Genomic DNA, 23,018 nt, shown 5'->3' on the forward strand with positions numbered 1-23,018 from the left:
TTCTAGAAGAAAATTGTTCTGGAAGATTGGTAATAAAGTTGTTAGTTGCAAAGATGAGTTAAAGACACACACACACACTGGAATTGGCAGTTTGAACTAGCCAAACCCCTGTGGATTCCATTGTGAAGCTGTTGAATCTCAGTATTGGAAAAATATCTAACAGTTTCTTGAAGTTGTTTTAGTCTCACCCGTAAGTATGCAGTAATGCTTGTAAAGCTGTCCAAGCTTTCTGACTTGACTAGCAGACAAGTTTTTTCTAAATAGTAAAGATCAGTAAATTAGAGAGGGAAAAGTATTAATAAATAAACTTAGAGTTATAATTCAGTTCTTTAAACCATTGGCTCACTAAATATTCTGCACTTTTGTAATATCAACACTTTACTAATATAACAACATAAAATAGATTTCAGGAGATTTTGATGTTCAGCAAATCATATGAAGATAATATTGAAAAATTCATTTGTATATTTCTGTTTTTATAAATTGACCATTTAAATACGGCATATGTTATTTTTTTGTTTTTAAAGATATGTATTTTAATACTGTGGGTTTCTTAATTCTTTGGGGAAATTGACATAAAATATATTGTCAAGAATTCATATTCATTTCATGTGAAAGGCACAAATTCAATTTGAAGTAACTTTTATTCAATGCAGAATGTTGGCAAAACTAGAGTTTTCTTCTAATTTCCTGTCTATATTTTTATAAATAAAATGTATTATTTTGCTGAAATCTTAAAATTATTTTTCCATTGGAAGTTATAGCATTTTCATAAAGTTTTTAAATAAATTGATAAGGATCTTGAACATGATTGAATTTTGATTTAAAATAAAGCTAAAATTTGTTTTACATTGTGGCAAATATTTACATTTTACAAAACAAACTTTGCCTGTATTTAGTCAATAATATTTTTAAAATAACTTGGATTATAGATACAAATAATCTTCTGCAGTATATTAAGGGAAGATGAAACTACATTCATAAATCCCCTTTTATAGTTGTAGTAAAATTCATTTAAAAAACTATATCTGTAGAAATGAATTGTGCAAAATAATATACATGTAACATTTACATTTTTAGGAACTGAAAAATAGAGTTCTATGTCATTTAAATTGGAGACTGTCTCCCTTCAGTCAATAGGCTTGATCATCATCTGAACTGCTCTCAAGGAGTATGAGCCACCTCGGTATTCAGCCCAAAATATTCCGTCTTGGTACTTGCTTCTGTAATGGCCTCCTCTGTACCATACTCCATTTAGGTTAGAGTGTGCACAGGCATTGTACCACCATCCTCCTTTATGAAAGTGGGCGCAGTTTCCTTTGAGGAAAAAATATAGACATCAGAGTAAAAGTTTCTTCTAAGTGTGGTACTCTGTAAACCATCAAATACTTATTCTACGTTTAGAACAATTTGAGTTTTTCTTACTGATTTCAGTTACCTTTATCTTCATAGTGTTGCTTCTTCATTTATTCTGTTACTGTTGCTTAAGTATCACCTACTTGAAAGATCACTTGAATTGCCATTTTTATTTTGCCCTTTGCTTATTAGTACATGATTTTTTGTTGTTGTTGTTAAGTGATTTAATTTTCTGGCTAGCAGGGTAAATAAAATGCAAGTAGATTTTGTGTGTAAGAGAGAGAGATTGGAGAGATTGGGAGGGAGGGATATGGAGTTGCTAAACAGAGTAAAGTTTGGGGAAAATTGATTTTCAAAATAGCAAAAAAATAATATGAAATAGCACTATTAGCAATCAGATGAGTTTCTATAAATAAGGCATGTATTATGATCATATTTATCTTCCTTTTTTCCTCTTTTGCCGGTGTGAAATAGAGACCTATGTGCTGCTTGCCAAGACGCAGCTGAACGTAAAAATAAATCAACTTTCAGGGGTATGTCTTTATCAGAGCCAGAAACCTAGGTTAAAAAGGCAAAAGTATGTGAAAATTAAATTAAAAATTATGTGGATGGCCTAAATGAGTCTTTCTAAAGAGACTATTTCCCCTCTGAATAAAGCTTTTTTGCTATTCCTATACCACATAATGCAGTCATCTTGCTAGTCCCCTATACCAAGAAGTGCCTTTACCCCATGTACCCAAACGGCTTGTTTCCTTCACTCCCTTCAGGTAACATTCAAATGTTACCTTTCTTGGCCAACCCACATAAAATGGCACCCACCCCCTGTTCCCTTATTCGGTTTTACTTTTCCTAAAGTACTTGTCACCACCTAACAAATCATCTTGTCTCCTTCTAGAAAGTAAGTTCCAAAAGGGCAGGGACTTTGTTCACTGCTGTGTTCCTCAGCACCTACAACAGTGTCTAGCACATGGTAGGGGTCCAGTGGGATTTGTTAGCAATTTTAGGCAGTTGGACGTTTTATTTCTAGACGAGTATGTTTTGTTTCCCATCCCCACCCCATCAAGTTAGAACAACAGAACCTTGTTCACAGAGTTCACACTTTGGGATTGCCTTAGAGAAGAGCTCCTAAAAGCTGTTCCTTTCAGCAGGTTGTATTCTCTTTGACTGAGTCCAAAACGACCTTTCTGAAAAGACTTTAATGGCAATACTTTAATAACAGGGTTCTATTTAAAGCGTAGAAAGTGGTGATTCTACAGAGAATACACATCAGTTTTTTCTTACTCACCTGCATACATATCTTTATCTCTGTCCAGTGTGGTGAACTGTTTACCATTATGCCACATCATAGAATCCCCAGCATTCCCCTGGTAAGTTCCCAGGCGCAGTCTATAGAATTCACTTTCAGGTTCCAGGCGAAAGCTGCTATATTCTGCATAGACTTTTTTATCACTCCAGTCTTCTAATTCAATCAACAACTTATAATTATCTTGATTGCTAAGCATATAGATGTTTTGCAGTCCAAGCCAATATTCTCCATCTATGTTTCCAAATCCTTTCTGTTAATAAACAGAGAGCATGCTTACATGAATTAGTATAGAGGTAGTAAACTTGTTATAGACAAGTTTTAAACATTTGATAGCATAAAAATATTGACAATTTAAGTGGTAATGTGACCTTCCACTTTTGCAGATCACCTGTTCTACTAAAGTCCCATATAATCACTTTGTTTTGTTTTGCTTTCTCTTAATTTGTCAGCGTTTATTTGCACAACTAGCTCCAAACTTTACAAGTAAGACAAAGCAGAAGGGACTAAAATTACTCATAGCGACTAAAAACATTAACTAGTAAACTACCCAGGCCCTTAAAAAGGGTTCCTGATTTCTCTCATACTCATAAAAAGAAACAATTTTTTGTATATAGATACTGTCCCCACCATAGTCAAACAAATAGGACATCTAACATTTTTATGATATTCAATAAAAATGATAGTATCTGTTTTAGAACAAATTATCTTCTTTGACTCTATTAGAAATAAAATTAGTAAATGTAAGAAGATAAAACAGTAATCTTCAAAGCTCCTTCTTTGAAAGATTGTAAGTTAATATTTGAAAAAAAGAATAAATTAATTAACTATCCTATTTCAGTAAGCATTTGCCATTGCAGGTATGCAGCAGAATATAAGTTTGGTAAACCTGATCTTAACGCTAAATGTATTTTCAGGAGGGTTGTGTTGCAGGATTTTTTCCCCTTGTTAAAGTAGAGGACTTCTGGGACTTCCCTGGCGGTCCAGCGGTTAAGATTTCCCCTTCCAATGCAGGGGGTGCGGGTTCAATCCCTGGTGGGGGAGCTTAGATCCCACATGCCTTGCCGCCAAAAAACCAAAACATAAAACAGAAGCAATATTGTAACAAATTCAATAAAGACTTTAAAAATGGTCCACATCAAAAAAATCTTTTAAATAAATAAGTAAGTAAGTAAATATAAAGTATAGGACCTCCAGAACATGACCATTTTTCTAGGACTGTTTACCTCTGATTAAATATACTTGATAATGGGTGCAAACGTGGTCATGATTAAAAAAGCAGTTGTCTTCTTAGAAAATGAAATTAGGATCAGTCTTTGCAAAGAATTAAATACATGTGTAATTCATTCAGATTGAAAGGAAACATTTTAAAGTACATCTTCAGTTTCCTTTCTGTGTTTTAATTTTGACTTTAAAACCAGAGATGAGAATTGTCTTTTTGACAAATGCAGATAATGAAAAACATATGGATAGTTTTTTTTAACTGTGCATCTTATTTATTGCATATAATGACCATTATTGCAAGAGCTGCTTTGTTCTACCTCTCCCCCACGTCTGAAACACTGATTTACCTTATAATTTTCCCAATTTCTGAAGAAGTTGACAGAGCCATCTGTTCTTTTCTGAATAACAGTCCAACCCCCAGGATCCAAACTGTTCTCACACCATAACTGCATTGGTCCATTGCTGTTTTCAGGTTTGATCATATAAATGCCACTGACTGAATGTCCAGCTTCTTTTGCATGCTGACAGTCTTTGAATGGTCCTGTAATCAGAATATCTTTGATTGCCAGGAAACTTAATAGGAAAAGAGCCATATTAAAGTAGTTTTTAGTCAAGAGTCTTACCTTTGTATCTTTCTTTACAGATACCACTTTTTATGTATTGTGTACACAATACTCTACAAGTTAAAGAAACTAAATTTATATTAAAAAAAACAACTAAATAAAAGAATTACCCCAGTCCCACTATCTGGAACATTAACTTGTTTTATCTTCCACTGTTCTTGCAAGTCTTCGTCCAAATACGTACATTTTTGTATTGTTATAATTCTAACACACATAGAAAATTGGATTCTGTCTTTTTATTTTAACAAGCATTTCCATTGGACTACAGTCTCCACTCTAGCACTTACAGTAGCTGTAATATGCAACCTTTGATGTTGATATATCATGTTTCTTCCACTGCCATTAGACGCTGAGGTTTTATCTGATTTTTGATATTATAAATAACACTGTACAAAGTGTCTTCTTATTGGCTTCATTTTTTCATACTTATAAAAATGTTGCAGGATTGATCTACTGGATCAAAATGGTACGAACAGCTTTACAGTTCTTCATAGTGCCCAATTTTTAGTTTCCAAAATTTGATTTCAGTGGAACACACTAGTCCCTTGAGATGCTCAGTGAAAATGGCATACCACAGTCAAATAAGTTTTAGACTGCTAAATATTATGTTACCCTTTTGGAAACACAGTATACATTCACTAAAGACTGAGAAGCCCTGAAGTAAACCAGTTTCCCAAACTTTTGGAATCTTTTAACTTTTTCCCTCATACAACAGTTCATAAGAATACACTTCAGGAATGTTGGCAAAATTCCTTTCTAAAGTGTTGTATCAATTTATATGACTGATAGTAATTTTCTTTTTTAATCTACACAGTGACTTTCTGATAGTTTACAGATGTTCTATAGATGAAACAGTTAACTAACTAGTCTTTAAACCCATAGGCTTAAACCCACTTTTTTCTAATCCAAGCATCTATGCTCTGAACTGCTGTGCTACAGTTGTCCCCATGTTATCTCACAGTTTTATGAATTCACTCCCTATTTTTTAATCCACTGATAAGTTCTTCATAAATTTTTAAATGACAAAACATTTTGTAAAATCATTTGTAGAGTGTCTTGACTCTTGAACTTGTGATTTCCATATTTTTGATCTAAAGAAAGATAGCTTCTAGTTTTACTGAACATTATTTAGTTTCACCCTTCTCCAGTGTTTTGACGCTTTGAATTTTTTTCATAAGCATGTCAAGATATGAAGTGGTTCAGAAATAAGAATTACCCTAAAGATCTATTAGAACAACCAAAAAAGTATAGAAATTTCAGTTGTCAAATTTTATATTTTACTAAAAATTTTTAAATTCTGTCATGTATAATTTTTAGAAAATGTGTGAAAGTAAGAGAGTTTAGTCAAGTAAAATTCGTCCAAGAAAGTCTATACTGTAATGATAATAGGATTGTTGAAATTTTGAGGAACGTGTTATCTATACTGTGCCAAGTATATACAGGGTCCCTTATGGGGCCTTATTGGGGTAGAATTAATCTCATTAAATAAACAGTTCCACAGTTACGTCATTAGAAGGGATTCTTAGAGACTATAAACTCTTCCCTCTAGATTACTCCTTGAAGATGGAGACTGTTTTTGTTTTTCTTCTGACTTCATGTCATCACTGTTTTAACTATTAAGTAGACGGTCAGTAATTTTTTGTTAAGCAAATGAATCAGCTAAGTTGCCTTCACATTTTAAATAACAAGGAAATTGAAAACCACACACAAAAATCAGAGATGATCAATTCTCTAGTCCATGTTTTTATTATGTTTCAGGTTTTTAAAAATTATAATACAGTGACTTGTAAGCACTACAGATTACTATTAAAAATTTGTGGAAACTGGAAACACGTAATGCTATCTTTCTTGGGTTATATTTATTTTAGGTATTAAATGTCTTAGTTATAGAGTTTCAATTTGATTATTTTTTTTATCGTTTTTATTTCTCTTCTGAGATTCCAGTCTTGCATTTATTATGAACATAGTTTCCTTTAAGCCGTAATAACTACTTTAAAAATTCTTGTTCCTTCTATTCCTAGTTTGTTGAGAGTTCTTACCATGAATGGATTTAGGATTTTGTCAAAGGCTTTTTATTTATCTACTGACATGATGATATGGTTTTTCTTTTTTCTTTTGTTAATATGATAAATTCTGTGGATTGTATTTTTAATGTCAAACCAACCTTTTATTCCTGGGATAACCTCAACTTGGTCATGTTATCGTTTTTATGTATAGATGGTTTTGATTTGCTAAAATTTTGTTAAGAATTTATGCTTTTATAGTCATGAGGATATTGGTTAGTTTGTGAAAGCTCATAAATAGTTTCTTAAGCTAGGGAGGACTATTCTAAAAATAATGTTTGCCCTTTTCAGACAGGCCATAAATTAGATCACATTCCATTTAAATTCAGTGTGAATTATTTTTATGCTATCTACCTTCTCAGTTATTGAAATTAAATTACAGAGTATTCAGAGCCTTTAACACAATGCTTTACAAAGTAGCCATCATCAGTAATTTAGTTCCCTTTTCTTCTTCATTGATGACCTTGACACTTACTTCATAATTTAAGTAGCTTGTGTAATAAATATGTTTATTTAATTCATAAATTTAATGCGACTATTCAAAGATGAATATACAGTCATTTCTATTGCAGAAAAATAACGTATTCCTGAAAAATCTCGTGTTCTGCAAAACTGTGCACTAAAAATAACAGCTGATGTTAGCTGTTAGCATACTTTGTGTTCAGCTGCAGTTACTTGTGGCACAGAACATTAATATGCTTGGGAAAAATTCCATATGAATCAATATGACCACTTTGTTTTACTGATATTATTCTCCTTTTTTATCAGTCACCTATGAGCTACTTCACATTACAGAAACACGCATTGTAGTCAAGTCAGAGAAGGGTAGAGAAGTTTAAATGAAGTATGATTTCCAGGTCCAATCTTAGATTATTTTGTGTAATGCATGGTAACGTGTTTATTTGTTTACTCACGAGCAAGAACTGTAATTTTTGGTTGTGTATCCACAGGTTAACCCACTTAGGTGCTCAAATATTTGTTGAACTAAATGATTCCTGGCAGCCACAGTGGTTTCCTCAGTTCTGCATTATTTTTCCCAGAAATGTCTTTTCTGCATCTACAATAGGCTAGAAATCTTTAGGCTCCAGGGATAAAGAAACAACCATAGAGTCCAGTGGGAAGTGGGGAGAGAGAACTCCACTACAGCTTGCTGAGTACTCTGATTGAGTCAGCAGGGCACACAAGAACACTGGCTAAGAATTAGCTAACCTAGATTTGTGGGGAAGAGCTGGAGTCGGCTCCATCTGAGCTGAGTTGTGAAGATTGAGTAGGAGTTGGGCCATTAGGGGTAGAGGGTCTGATCAAGGCCACACATGGGTGAAATATGCTGAGGCGTGGAGACAGAAGAGAGCTTGATGTTCCAGCGGAGCTACAAGTTTTGCATGTCTGAAATGTCAGTGGTTGGAGGGTGGTACTTAGAGCTCTTGAGGTCGGCTGTAGGGTTGAAATTGATTTCTTCAGTCTAAGAATGCAGTCATCATAGTTGTTTACCACCTTAACCAGATTTTTTTTTCTAAGTTGTCACTTTCACAATAGTCGAGGATATCTGAGGAGCATTGCTCTTATTTTAAAACCTGTTAGTATTGTAGTTAATGCACACATGAAGTGGTTTTGTTGCAATACATACAGATATTTCTCTTATTTCAGAAATTTGCTTATTCTATGAATGTCATCTTTGTAAATGTTTGCTCTGCACTCATTTGAGTATAGTTTTGACAGTTTACATTTTATGTTTAACTATATATTCACAAGTTGGACTTTTCATTAGACTATTTGAATTGCTGTTAAAATATTTAGAAACATCAAGGTTTTGAATCTTGACAGAATATTTGTAAAATGCCATTTGTTCCTTTCCTGCTATTTAATAAGCCCTCGGATGTTTAAGCAAACTGGGGAGTTCTGGGTTTTCTAGATCCAGCTTTGATTTGATAAGACTTCAATTTATGCAAATTTAAAATTATCTTCAACTTTAATTTTCAACCCACTTTTTCGTAGTGGGCTTCATGTTTACAGTTTGGATGCCTGTTAGACTTGGTTGATATAAAAGCTTAGGAAAATGAATTCTTTTCCAAGACATATGGATAAAATTAGCAGTGCTTATAGCTATTTTTTTTCTCCTCAGTAAAGATAGTAAATATCAAAATTTAGTATTTGTTTATTTTTATAAGTAAACCACTAACCTGTCTTAGCCTAGTGTATACTGTTGGTCTTGGCAGAAATATTTTCTCATTATTACTTGCATATCTTATTCATTTGCTGCTGTAGAATTAGGTTATAGATCATTCTTACATTAAATATTTTACTGCTGTCTCTGTACCATACAAAATGCTTAACAGGAATTCTTAAAATGACTAGTAAAAAAGTAGCAGCTTTATTTTTGAGAAGCCAGTTTTAACTTCCTGGTTTATATTATCAGAAATAAATTAATTGATTTATTTATCTATGATATTTATATATGATTCAGGAATTTGTTATTAATGGTTCAAAGGGTATAGACTGGAAGTACCTTTCTTTCAAAATAGGAATTTTATTAACCTTTTGTTTGCATTGAGTAATTTTTTTTTTTAATTTTTATTGGAGTATAGTTGGTTTACAATGTTGTGTCAGTTTCAGGTGTACAGCAAAGTGAAACAGTTATACATATACATATATCCACTCTTTTTTAGATTCTTTTCCCATGTAGGTCATTACAGAGTACTGAGTAGAGTTCCCTGTGCCATACAGTAGGTTCTTACTAGTTATCTATAATATTTTATTTATAGTAGTGTGTATATGTCAGTCCCAATCTCCCAATTTATCCCTACCCACCCCACCCCTTTCCCCCTGGTAACCATAAGTTTGTTTTCTACATCTGTGACTTGCATTGAGTAATCTTGAAATACTCATCTTCTATGACACAATTGCATTCTTCTCAAAGCGGGAAAATGGAATTCTGTACATTGAATTTGAAGGACCAGTCTCTTTCTTCCTCAGTTTCTTTGATGATTAAAATTTGTATAAGACTAACAAACTCCAGTTAACAGGTCTGATTCATCATAGAAAGAAAAATATTGACCAGTCATGCCACATATTTTCCAACATGTATTTTTTCATTAAGAACCCATATTTTGAACAGAACAGTGGGTTAAAAAAGACAAGAGGTTTCATACTTTGAATAGCACCTTTACTGGGAACCATCTTTATTTAACCTACCTATTCTCTTTCTATAAAGAAACTGTTTAATTACTTAAGTTAAAAGGAAAATCGTTTTCTTCAATAAATGCTGGAGAGGGTGTGGAGAAAAGGGAACACTCTTGCACTGTTGCTGGGAATGTAAATTGATACAGCCCCTATGGAGAACAGTATGGAGGTTCCTTAAAAAGCTAAAAATAGAACTTGAGAAAACCATAATTCAAAAAGAGTCATGCACCAAAATGTTCATTGCAGCTCTATTTACAATAACCAGGACATGGAAGCTACCTAAGTGTCCATCATCGGATGAATGGATAAAGAAGATGTGGCACATATATACAATATTACTCAGCCATAAAAAGAAATGAAATTGAGTTATTTGTAGTGAGGTGGATGGAGTTAGAGTCTGTCATACAGAGTGAAGTAAGTCAGAAAGAGAAAAACAAATACAGTATGCTAACACATACATATGGAATCTAAGGAAAAAAAAAAAAAAAGGTCATGAAGAACCTAGTGGTAAGACACAGACCTACTAGAGAATGGACTTGAGGATATGGGGAGGGGGAAGGGTAAGCTGTGACAAAGTGAGAGAGTGGCATGGACATATATACACTACCAAACGTAAAATAGATAGCTAGTGGGAAGCAGCTGCATAGCACAGAGAGATCAGCTCGGTGCTTTGTGACCACCTAGAGGGGTGGGATAGGGAGGGAGATGCAAGAGGGAAGAGATGTGGGAACATATGTATATGTATAACTGATTCACTTTGTTATAAAGCAGAAACTAACACACTATTGTAAAGCAATTATACTCCAATGAAGATGTTAAAAAAAAAAAAAAGGAAAATCGTTTTCTTTTTGTTGTTGAATTCCTCATTAATTTTCTTACTTTGTCCCAATCCTGTGCTCTTTGTGATAGGAGAAATAGGACAAAAGACATAACCAATTTAGAGCTTTCAAATAATTGGTCAGCAAGTAAAATCTTTTAAGAGGTAAACTTTTTAATTGGGTTGTGAGTTAAGCATAAGGTAAGTATACTTACCAGCATTTCTGGAATGGGAAATTTGAGGCAAATACTTTCTAAAGTGATAATAGATTCTTTCTTGTAATAATATGAATTACTTTATTAATGTATAAGTTTAAAATGCAGTTAGCAACCTGAGCTTTTATATTGAAGTTACTTAAGAATATACCGATTATTTTTTATAACTGGTTAATGGAATCATATTTCAGCCCTTTTGCTTAACCAGTCTTCTTTAGTTTCTCTTAGTTTAAGTGCTAATATAAATATGTAACTGAAACCAATTGCATTTTTAAAATTTACTAATAGGAAACATTATAAATAATTGAAAATTAGCTTATTACCCACTAAAAAGCATTTTTCTTAGTTTCTAATGACTGCTTTTCAAATTTAACTTTTTAAGCTTACCTTTTATATTCCCATACATGGCAAGGCATATATTGGAAAGTGCACTCAAAAAATGTAATAATGATATTCAAACTGTACACAAAGCATTTTTACGTGCATCACCTCATTTAATCATCACAACAAAGTCTTTTACAAAAGAAGCAACTGGGCCTCGGAAAAGCCTGGCCAGAATCCAAGTTTCCTGGTATTCAGATCTATTCTCTAACATACTATGAAGGAACTTCCTCAACTTCATTCACCTACAAGGAATGAACTTATTTTTATAAATACACCATTTGTAAAAGGAAAATGTTTTCTTTTATGAAAGACTAACCCAAAATGTAGCCAATGAATAACATTAACAGTTAAGAATTTTTTTGACGGCAGTTTGCCAAGTGTATAGTTACATTCTCAAACATTTTGTTTTTTAGGTAGAGGGAAAGTAATGTTTCTGGAGATTATTTATTGTAAACCAACAAAAGTATTCTGTTATTTGCCATAAGTTCACAGTAAGTTTGTTCTCTTGAGGTGCATTTTTCTTATAACCATTTTAAATGAAAATGTAAAATTGCCTGTCATTAAAACACCTTTTTAAAAAATGCTGATAAATAAAAAGAAACGAAATTGAGTTATTTGTAGTGAGGTGGATGGACCTAGAGTCTGTCATACAGAGTGAAGTAAGTCAGAAAGAGAAAAACAAATACCATGTGCTAACATATATATGGAATCTAAAAAAAAAAAAAAAAAAAAAAACAATGGTTCTGAAGAACCTAGGGGCAGGACGGGAATAAAGATGCAGACCTAGGAGGGAATGGACTTGAGGACACGGGGAGGGGGAGAAGGGTAAGCTGGGACAAAGTGAGAGAGTGGCATGGACATGTATACACTACCAAATGTAAAATTGATAGCTAGTGGGAAGCAGCCACATAGCACAGGGAGATTAGCTCGGTGCTTTGTGACCACCTAGAGGGGTGGGATAGGGAGGGTGGGAGGGTTGGGATAGGGAGGGTGGGAGGGAGGAGATACGGGGATATATGTATATGTGTAGCTGATTCACTTTGTTATAAAGCAGAAACTAACACACCATTGTAAAGCAATTATACTCCAATAAAGATGTTAAAAAAAAATGCTGGTAAGATATATATAACATAAAATTTACCAGCTTAACCATTTTTAAGTATACAGTTCAGTGGCATTAGTACATTCTCATTATTGTACAGTTAATCTCTATAACTCTTGTCATCTTGCAAAACTAAAGCTCTGTACCCATCAAATAACAACTCCACATCCTCCCCTCACCCCAGCCCCTGGCAGCCACCATTTCTGCTTTCTGTCTCTACAAATTTAACTACTCTAGGTACCTCGTATAAGTGGAATTGTACAGTATTTGACTTTTTGTGACTGGCTACGACACTTTTTAAATAATACATATACATTATGCATTTAAAGAGTTTAGAATCATCATGTACCTACATGTAGAGTTCAGTAATATGAACTTCTTGGTGCCAGAAGCATATGTAAGTACAGCAATAGACATCCATCTTTGCCCTTTTTTGTGCAAGTACCCAAACAGCTTAGACATATTTTCCAGTCTGACATAAGAATAATATGAACAAAGATTTTAGCACATTATATGTAAAGAAAAAATAGCAAGTCTATTTATTGTTGCTTGTAGTAGTTTATATTTGATAAGAATCACAGAATATTAGAACTAGAAAGAGGTGTTAGAATCTTCCAGTCCAACCAGCACTCTCTCATTGTACAAACGAGAAAACACAGGCAAAGTGACTTACCCAGGGTCAATAACAAAGGAAACAAGTTTCCTTAATTCTGTGCTGTTTCCCTTGTAGCTAATTATGTCCTTGAATTTCAGAGACCAACATTTATAGAAAAAAATAGAAAGTTAATGTTTACTTATAACAACAAATAAATAATGAATAACAGAAAAAGTTATGCGTGTGCTTAATTTTTACATTAAGGATTGGTTTATTTTGGATATATACACCATTGTTTCATTAAAGCAAAAGTCTGTTTAATGGGACCTTTGATATGCTAAATCGTCAGCATGAGATTTAAGTCTGTAATACTAGATTTTTTGCACTACAGCTCAATGTGTAGTAAAACCTAGAACTGATGTATCTCATTTTGCTTAGGCATTTTTCGTGTGTCAGTGTATGAATATGTGAATAATCATTTCTTCTAGAACTGGTGATACTTCCAGTTAAGATCAGTACCCACAGAAAATACTCCATGGCAGTCATCTCCATACTTACATAATTGTACATCCCATCAGTTAAAAAAAATTTCACATACTTCAGATATGTTTATTTATAAATTGTATGTAAAAACTACTGGTAAATTGTATACAGTAAAAGCTTACACAAGACATATTTTAAAAGAATATAAAAAAATATATTTTTTTCTTTCTGTACCCAGGTGATAATTTCATACACGTCATTCCTTTGGAAATCTTAATAGTGATCATCATTTGCCTAATTTAATGGAACACTAGCCTGTTGTTACTGTTAGTTAGAACACTATAAAATGAATGACTCCAGTACAATAGAATGTGTTAAAGTACTTTCATGAAGGTCTTTGGAATGACAACTTTAAGAATCTCTATAAAAATGTAGTTATCAAGTCAACCAGCATTTATTTAGCATCTGCAAATGACACAGTATCCATCTACCAGGAAGGAGCTTGTATTATAGATGGAAAGCATTTTATTTAGATGTGTGTATAAGTACTGTGTATACATGTGAAGGTAACTGATAATTCAGCAGTGAATATAAGAAATGTTGTGTCTGTGTTACAGAGAGTAGAGACATTCTAAGGCACAGAGGAACCCTTTCCACCTGCCCCCAGCCCCGCCAAGGTCACCCAGCTAGAAATCCAGGATGTCTCTATCCTCTAGCTGCTTCCATAGATAATTTGGATCTAAGTTAGAGTTCTGGCTCTGAATAGAAATAAGGGACACATCCGTGAAAGACTGAAAAGCAACATGGATAGAACTTAGTTGACTGCGTGTGTGGGACAGGAGGGAAGTGTCAAAGATGAGCCAAGCGAATTCCGAAACGGGTAGTAACTTACACAAACTAGAGAAGTCAAAATCCATTTACCTGTCAATTTTACTTACAGAAATTTATATCCTGAGAGTATACTCATAGGGGAAAAAAAAGAAGAACAAAGCTAATTTTTAAAGTTGCAAGAATATTGGTTACCATGTTTATGGGGGCGGGGGGTGAGAAAGACCTGAAGGTTATTACCAAAGTGTTAACTGTAGTTTATTTCTGAGTATTTGGATATTCAGCAAACCTTTTTGCAAAGTTTGTTAGTGTTTTCTAGATTTTCTTCGGTTATTATTGCTTTTATAATAATAATTTACTTATTTCTAAAAGGAGAATGCTAGTTTGGGGAAAAGATTGTTTTAGGGTTTAGTTACTAATTTATTTATTCGTTCTTCAAGTATTTATTGTAGTGCTTACAATATGCTGAGTACAGCATGCCAAACCTAATCCTGGCTAGATGTTTGAGAGAGAAAAATGAAAAGACAGTTCACTTTCTTCCAGAAGCATTCAGTCTAGCAGGGAGACAGACATGCAAACAAATAGCTCCAGTGTAATATGATGTAAAAAACATAGTCAAGGCATAGTCAGCCATTTGGGGAAGGAGCCATCTAGATACGTTTGTTTGAATCTGAGTGGGTATAACATTTAAGACACTATTTTAGCTAAGCCTTGAAATCTGCCAGGTTGACAGATGAGCTGAAAGAAGGCATTTCAATAGAGGAAGCAGCAGCATGTGAGGTAATGGTCGAATATCCAGATGCAAACATCTAGCTTTGGTTAGAATCAAGAGGGAGAGCTCCATGCAGGAGTCATCTGAGCAGTGGTGATACTTGTAGCCTTGAAGGAGTGTAGACCTCTAAAACAGTATCTTCAAGAAAGCCTTTTTAAGCCATAGGAGAAGGAAAAAGATGCCAGTTGAAGGACCTAGAGAAGTAGGAAGAGTCAGAGTATTATGATGTGGAGGCCCAAGAAAGCAGAGATGTGAATGGTCAGTGGTGTCCACTGCTGCAGAAAGACATGTCCACTTTGTGATGTACATACTTCCAGTCTTTGTCTTTGTCCTGTGTTTTTGTTGTTGTTTAAAATTATTTCATAGTCTGTGCGCAGTTTTTTGTCCTGCCTTTTCAGAAAGTAAGTGAATGAACTGTAATTAATTTTTTTTTTTTTTTACTTTTGGGCATTTGGGTTTTTTCCCTTTACTCCAAGAAAACAAATCAACTTGTAAAGAATTCAGGAGAATGGCTTATGAGAAATTGGATGTAGGTGTAAAATAAATGTTTTCAGAAAGTTAGCAGTGAGCTTATTACTAGACTGAAACAAAGATGAATTATTCCTCTTTTTATTCTGGGCACCTTGATCAGTGACTGATAATGAAGGGAAGAAGGAATGAAATTAGAAACAGAGGTAGAGATATTAGGATCAATTCTCAGGTTTTTTATGTATTGAAAACTTTCTTATACTTACATGGTTACAGGGTACAACGGTAGGATTTTAGCTTTGGAAAATAGGAGGGATATCTTTTCCTCTTGAGACTGAGGGCAAGAAGGCATGGGTTTTGTGCAAATGTTTTCAAGATTGGAAAGCACAAGGAAGCTAGGCCTGAGTAGACTTAATCTCAGCACAGCAGCAGGTGGTGCATGTGCTGCGAGTGGAGATAAAAGGGGGTTAATTCTAGGCTTCAGGAGAGTGAAAGCAAATTATTACATGTTCCTTTTGAGGAAGATGGTGATGGGAAGTAGGTAAATGAAGAGGTAAATGAAAGGTAAATGAGGTAAATGAAAGGATTGTTTAGCAGTCGTGAGGATCTAGTTGGAGTCCGAGAGGATGGTCATAGAGGTTAGGAGTGGATTGTGGAGGCATTCCTGTCTCAATGCTAGTAATTTAGATTGTAAGAATTTGGATGAAAGACTACTTTTTCCACGAAATATACTGTTTCTATGAACTCTTAGACCCTTAGAGCTGAGAGATGTATTTAAGATCAATTCTTGGTTGATAGAAAACAAAAACAGAAAATTTAATGTTCATGTATAATTAATTACATCACCAAAATGAAGAATAGGCATGTATTACGAGCATTGTCTCATAAACCATAAAACACATTAACCTTGTACTTCCATTTTCAACAGTAAGAGGTAACTCACCTTCATTGATGAAAGTTACTGGTGGTATCTTGAAAGGGCTTTTGGTGGGAGAAGTTGCCAGATCAGGTGGTGGCATTAAATCTCTGGGATAACCTGGATCCCTCTGTATCTCATTGCCTCCCAGCAGACCAGGAGTATACTGATGACTGTTAGGAATGTGCTGTGGCACTACCTGGACGAGAGGAGGAGACACATGGGGGTCTTGTCGGGAAAATATCCTCAAGCACTGTTCTTCCAACAAAGTGATCATCACAGACTGGTTATTGACAAGATCAGTCAAGGAAGCATATTTCAACTCTAGTTCCCTGTACCTTGTTGCCATCTTCAACATTTCTGTGGTGACATTGAGGATTTTATTTTCCAACTGGGAAAGTTCGAGTGAATTATCCCTCTTACGGATAATCTCATGTAATAGTTGCATATAGAGTTGAGTAACACGAGAGTTCATGTTACGGCTTTCTTTTCTCAGAAGCTTTACCTCATTGACAATGTTTCCATCTACATCCACCACCAATTGCAGGACATCTATCTCCCGCTTCTGCCTGGAGAGCACGTCCTTCAGGTTTTCAAGGTCCATCCTGGTGATCATGTCTTTAATGGTACCTGCATCTTGCCCTTTGGTATTGACACATATTGGCCCTGTTATTTTTTGTTCAGGTACCAGGAATGTGTATGAACATTTCTTTGCTTCCTCTTTACCATCTGTGGCACGAGGGTATCTCCTCTGGGTTATTTTTTTAATTTTGAACTGTCCTCCTCTGCAATGTCCAATGCCCATTAGTAGGAAGAATAGCACACTTAGGGTCCAGATAAAAGCCTTCATTTTGAAGTGAGGTTGTATGACGTCTTTAAAAAAAAAAAAAACAATGAAGGGAAAAAGTAGAAAAGAATTAATATTAATCTGCTTTTAAAGTCAGTAACATAAAAAAGTATCTAAGGGAAAAACTGAATATCTATTGGTGTTAATAAATTGGGCCAGAATTAAAGTTATTAATTTCTTAAATTCAGTATTAAGCACCTTCCTATTTGTTTAAAAATTAGGTTTCAGAGATGAGCTCTCCAACTACCACCTTATTGTAATGCTTTTTGTTCCCCAGCTCAATGAGCAGATCTTGGTGAGTGCCCACTGTGTGCTGAGGCATATTGTTAGATGCTCTTGGGGCTTCTGAGACCCTAATAAGACACTTTTCTTACCTTTAAAAAGTTCACTTGCTTTCTTAAGGCTTGGAAAATGGTACATAATTTTGGTAAGGCATTAATAAAACATTCTTCTCTAATTAGTATGAAAGTTGCCAGTGTTTTTTATTTATATTGTGTGGTTTCAATTAAATTGGCCCTCTCTAATAAGTATCTTTTTTACCTATCAAATTAAAAAAATATTTTTAGACAAATCTAAAACCAGAAAGTTTTAGCATCATATTTTTTGTTTGTTTTTGTAACATGTCCTTTTGGGATTGATGACAAGTTTAAGAATGATAGCATGCTCACAGTCATTATTGTGGGTAATTGTGTTTCCTAAATCATAATCATATATATGCTCTAAGCTTATATATGATTCAGCAGGTTCATTTTTCTAACAGAAGTTCTACTGAACTTCATTTTAGTAAAATGTTAATAATTTTTTATAACCATTACCAAGGAAAGAAACTCATCTGTCATTGAATCTGATCGTTAAGAGTTGGAAAGTACCTTAAAGACCATCTCATCTCATTCAAGACAAGACCTCTTTGCTCCCATGGGTATGTTGAAAGCCAAGGCCACGGCCACGGCCACACGAATAGGTAATATTAGAACCAGGTCTAGAATTCAGGTTCCCTGGCTCTTCAGTCAGTGTCTATAGCAGTGGCACATACGCTAAAATGTGTGCTTGAAATGTTCCATTTTTGCTGTGGCAGATACATACTTGCCTTTTATAGTATAATTTCTATAGAAACACTCGAGGAGACCTTAAGACTAGTTCCAAGAACCAAAGCCGCTTTCTTTTTCTTTAGTTACCTCCCTAAAGAGTAGTAGCAGTTAGAATGAGTAAGATGTGTCACCCCATCAGGTTCATTAACAAGCTGCTATAGTATAGCCCACCTTCTCTCTCTTATAAACTTGATTCCTGTCTGCTGTTTCTGAAGGATGGCAGTGGATATACTAAGAACTTTTCTATCCCGTTTTCCACCCAGGTACTTGTTTTTTGCTTTGGAGAGCCAGGTCCCAAGTTGTTTATGCCTGCTATTAATAAATAGCAATGCAACAATAACAATAGTTCATTTTTATTGGGTGCTTGTTAAGTGTCAGGCATTGTTTCAGCCTTTTACATGTATTAAATCATTTACATCTCACCACAACCCTCTGAGGTAATTATTATTATCCTCATCTTCAAATAAAGAAACTGGCATCCAGATGTTAAGTACCTCACCCAGAGTCACACAGCTTCTAAGACATGGAACCAGGATTTGAACCCAGGTAGAAGACTCCAGGGTTCATGTTTTTCAATAACAACTACATCATATGGCAACGTATTCTATCCTTTTTTCTATCACCAACACTGTAACAATCCCTTATATTTTTGTAGTGCTTAACTCATGTTAACTGTTTGCATTCACAACAGCACTGTGAAGTAAATATCTACCATTTTGCAAAGAAATAAACCTGGAGGAGCTAAAACACTCAAATGAGATTCAGATCTTCTACTCATAACTTCCTAGACCTGTGATTTTTATCCTCGTCATGTAGTAACTACAGAGGAGTCTTAACTTTGTGTTCCGTGTATTTTACAGTCTTTTCCTGGTTTGTATCTCTTTACATTGACCCATTAACTTAATTATGCACAGGTACTTGTGGATCATTTTTATATCCCAGACTTTTCTGCTGTCACTCCTTTCCCTCCATATGTATTCTGTTAGTTGATAGTTACCTGTCTAACTTGATTATGAAGCCCCCTAAAATTAAAGGTTGTATCAATGAAATATGGACTCTTCAACTAGAGTCATAAAGATGACTACTGCTTTCTAAAACCATGTCTCCTTACTTCGGTGTTTTCAAATGAGTAATGTTTGCAAAATAGGGTGATAATGAAAATAAAGCAAAGAATGGATGGAATGTACAGAATTCTTTTTCTTTTCCTAACATAAGATAGGAAGGAGGAGCATAGTAATATTCCATATTTGTGTCAAAGGCTTTCTGTTTGCTGACTGATAGCCAGAAGTACACTTGGATGAGTACTTTCAGTTTTTTGCTTTCATACTTTGCCTTCTGACATTAGTAGAAAATTTAGACCGAGTGTCATCTATTTTATTTAAAAAGAACTCTAGTTACTATACTAGAGTTACCTGTACCAAAAACCAATAAAATATTTCTTGTTATACTTGCAGATTCATAGAATTTAGATATGGTTTATTTTTAAAACTGCGGACAGTAAAATAGAAGCCATCAGCCTGCTGGGTAAACGTATAGCATTTCTCCTACGTGGCTAACGTATCCAGTGTTCAGATGCACTCATTTCAGTCACTTCAGTAATGGAATGGAAACTCTTAGATCATAAAATTGTTTTATCTAAATAAACTAGTATGAAATAAGCTACCAAAACAAGGAAAATTCAGAAAGTATCATGAAACCTCAAAACATGTAGAGTTTTCTGAATAGTATTCCAACTGAAGATCTTGTATTCCTATCAGATGCAGATGGTTATAGAACTAAGAGCATATAATGCAAGTCTGCTAATGTGACTTTGTATCCGTGTTATCATGGAAGAACAAAAATGTGAAAATACAAATCTAAATTAAAATAGCAATAACTTCCTTTTGGTGTGTTCTGCCTTGGCTCTTTGTGGGTTCCTGTATAATTAAATCATAAGATGAATTCTTGTCTACCATAAGAGACTCTGACCTAAGTTCATACTTAAAGGAGACAACCAAAAGTTTATTTTTTAAAAAAATAAATACAATTCCCTTATCCTTTACAAAAGTCATGACTTCGTTGTCACCTAAAGCTGAATAAGGAACCACACTTCTTAAGGAGTAGACTAGCTACATCATGAGTAAAGAAGGAGTTTTTTAAATACATTTACTGTTACCTTTTATGAAAACATTCTCTTATTTGTATTTTCCCACATATGTTCAGTTTTTAAAGTGAAAGATCCATAAATCTGTGTTACGTCATAAAACCTTTCTGTATATGTTAAAATTTTCCTAGGTCCCACGAGAATGTTGTAAATTAGTCACAGTATACTTAAGTTTAAATCTATGTCTTTGCTTGGTTGTTTTTAGGGAGGGGAAAAAAAAGTCTTCCATGCTTTGAGTTAATTTTATTGGTACTATTTCTCTTCATAGTTGCTACATTGCCAGCTAGTAGGGAGAAGAAATGAAAGTTAGGATATACTTCCTTTCAGATGGTAAATGCATAGAGGCATTTAACTGGCTGTGTCACGCACTGAAAACAGCATGAGGCAATGAACTTAAATTTATGAAGCACCGAAGATACCTTAGATAAAGACTTCTAGATGGTGAATTATGTTCTGGGAAGAGACTTGAGAACAGTTTCATCCCCTGGAGATATTTAAGGAAGGGATAAATAGTTATCTGGGTTTCAGATTAAATGCTTGCCTAAGGCTTCAGTAAGAACTGAGATTTAACTGAGGTCCTTTACTTTTCATAGCAACAACAACAAAAAAAGAAAGAGATGACAGTATTTCAGATCCAGTATTGTTTGGAAATTGTTTGGAATTTCTTGTAAAATATGTTTAACAGAGATCCTCCCAGTATTGAGAGTTTTGAATGTTTAAGAAAAGGACATGAAAGTAAAGTTGAAGAAATCCTATTTAGCTTTACCATTTTTTGCTTGTTGAAGATTCTTACCTTGAATTTCTTTGATTTTTAAAAGGACAGAGGACCCCCAGATCATAACAAATTTAAGTGTCTTTGGTGTTAAAGCTCATTGTTGGTAACTAGTAATTTTATTTTTAATAATTCTAGTAATACAATTAAACAAAGCCCCCAGATAGAATATTGAAAGAATCGTGTTTGTTGACCTATATTGTTGGTCCTTTAATTATGTATTTAAGTAATTGTATCTTCTGGGTTCTTATTTTCTATTGTTAATGCTGATGATTTACACAATACTTCTATACATTTTATTTCTTCTCAATTCTAATCTGTAAGGTTTTAGGATTTTTTAATGTATCAATCGCTTTGCTTTTTCACGTAATTCCAGTTGTAGCAGTTTTAATTTCTGTTGCCCAAGTTAAAGTACTGTTACATATAAACCTATGAAACTATTTAAAAGTTTGAGTTTTAGCAAGAAATACTGTAGACTTGTTTTAAATCTTTAATATTTAGTAATATGAAATATTAATATTTAGGTTATATTTGGTTATGCTATAATTGAGGTATTGTTGCAGAGCCTTTCAGTTAATTTTATATCTTCTTAGCTGTGTTTTGTAGCTATACTTTAAGATATCTTCACAGTATATGTAAATCTTTAGCATATACACTGTAGCTATGTAAAGAGAAACTAACCATGTTTACAACTATTTTCTTTAGTCTGTATCCCTTTGTTTTTAATCACTCTGCTGTAAATCTTATACATTTAATCTGTTACTTGTTAAAACTTCTAATGTCACTAAAGTACTTGTTTTCTGAAACCCAGCATGTATGCATCAGTCTATAAACATATACACTAAATACCATTAAATTGAACCTCAAATAATTCATTAATCATCATAAAGTATATAATGACCAGTTTTATATAAAGTTGCAAAACAAAACCTTTTTCAGACTAAACAAATTGTAGTATATTCCAAAATTCTTTGATTAATAAGAGATTTTGAAATTTCTACTACAAATGTAAAATAATTATACATTTCAACATACATAGAATTTTTAAATAAAAATAAAAGAAATATTATAATACCTTTTGCATCTGTTGATAAAGCAAACCCAGAGACTTGCTGCTCTTACTCTTGCTTTTAAAAATCAGTGTAGAAGTTTGTTCGTCTGTGACTTTAATGGCAACTGCATTTTTGTTTTGGACCGTTGAATCCAAGCTGTACTAAGGAACTTCTTTTTCTTCTTACAGCACAAATCAATTGAATTTGACAAGCCACCTATGTAATTTTAAGTAGTATAGTGGAAGTTCCTGGTCTGCGGGCTGTCTTTAATCCAGCAGAGAAAGCATTGTGGCTTTGCTCTGTCTGCCACATGGAGAAATTCAGTAACCAGCTGCAGCTGACCCAGATTGTATATACAGTACCCTTGAATAGTGATTCCCTCTCTTTCTCAGGAGACTCAAGTTCAGCCCACATATTACGTCACCAAAAATTTGCTGGAGACTTGGGGGGAAAATCTCTTTAGGATTTCCTCTCTGTAGCTTTAAATAGGGGTGGGGGTAGTGTGATCAGCAGGAGGTTGAAAAGCTCCGAACAAGGAGAGACTGTGTGCAGGTTGAAGGAAGGGCACCATCTGGAAACAAACTATCATAGTTCAGCAGGCAATTATAAAACAAACATTTTAGTCTGCTGCCCAGAGATCTTTTAAGTTGAACACTGAAAAAATAGTACTCAACTTCACTTAGAAGTAGGTGCAGGCTGATGAGTTTGCTTTTTTATTACAAAGAACAAGAGTTAGACTCTGTTCTAAGAGGCAGTCCCCTAAATAATATAATACTTTTTATAGCCT

The 23,018-nt window shown here is 34.1% G+C and overlaps 2 protein-coding genes across 4 annotated transcripts in view; one reads left to right on the forward strand and one right to left on the reverse strand.

The window, feature by feature from the left end:
* Positions 1-23,018, forward strand: part of RALGPS2 (Ral GEF with PH domain and SH3 binding motif 2) — a 158,467-nt gene that overhangs the window by 95,158 nt on the left and 40,291 nt on the right. The window lies entirely within an intron of this gene.
* On the reverse strand, positions 815-22,599 carry ANGPTL1 (angiopoietin like 1). Its single transcript, XM_059903719.1, has 5 exons — positions 22,255-22,599; positions 16,357-17,202; positions 4,231-4,424; positions 2,642-2,912; positions 815-1,317 (listed from the first exon to the last, which is right to left on the reverse strand). The coding sequence occupies exons 2-5, from the start codon at positions 17,177-17,179 to the stop codon at positions 1,130-1,132; spliced, it is 1,476 nt and encodes a 491-aa protein (XP_059759702.1). The 5' UTR covers positions 17,180-17,202; positions 22,255-22,599; the 3' UTR covers positions 815-1,129.

This window comes from Balaenoptera ricei, chromosome 1 (assembly GCF_028023285.1).
Source record: "Balaenoptera ricei isolate mBalRic1 chromosome 1, mBalRic1.hap2, whole genome shotgun sequence".
NCBI lineage: Eukaryota > Metazoa > Chordata > Mammalia > Artiodactyla > Balaenopteridae > Balaenoptera > Balaenoptera ricei.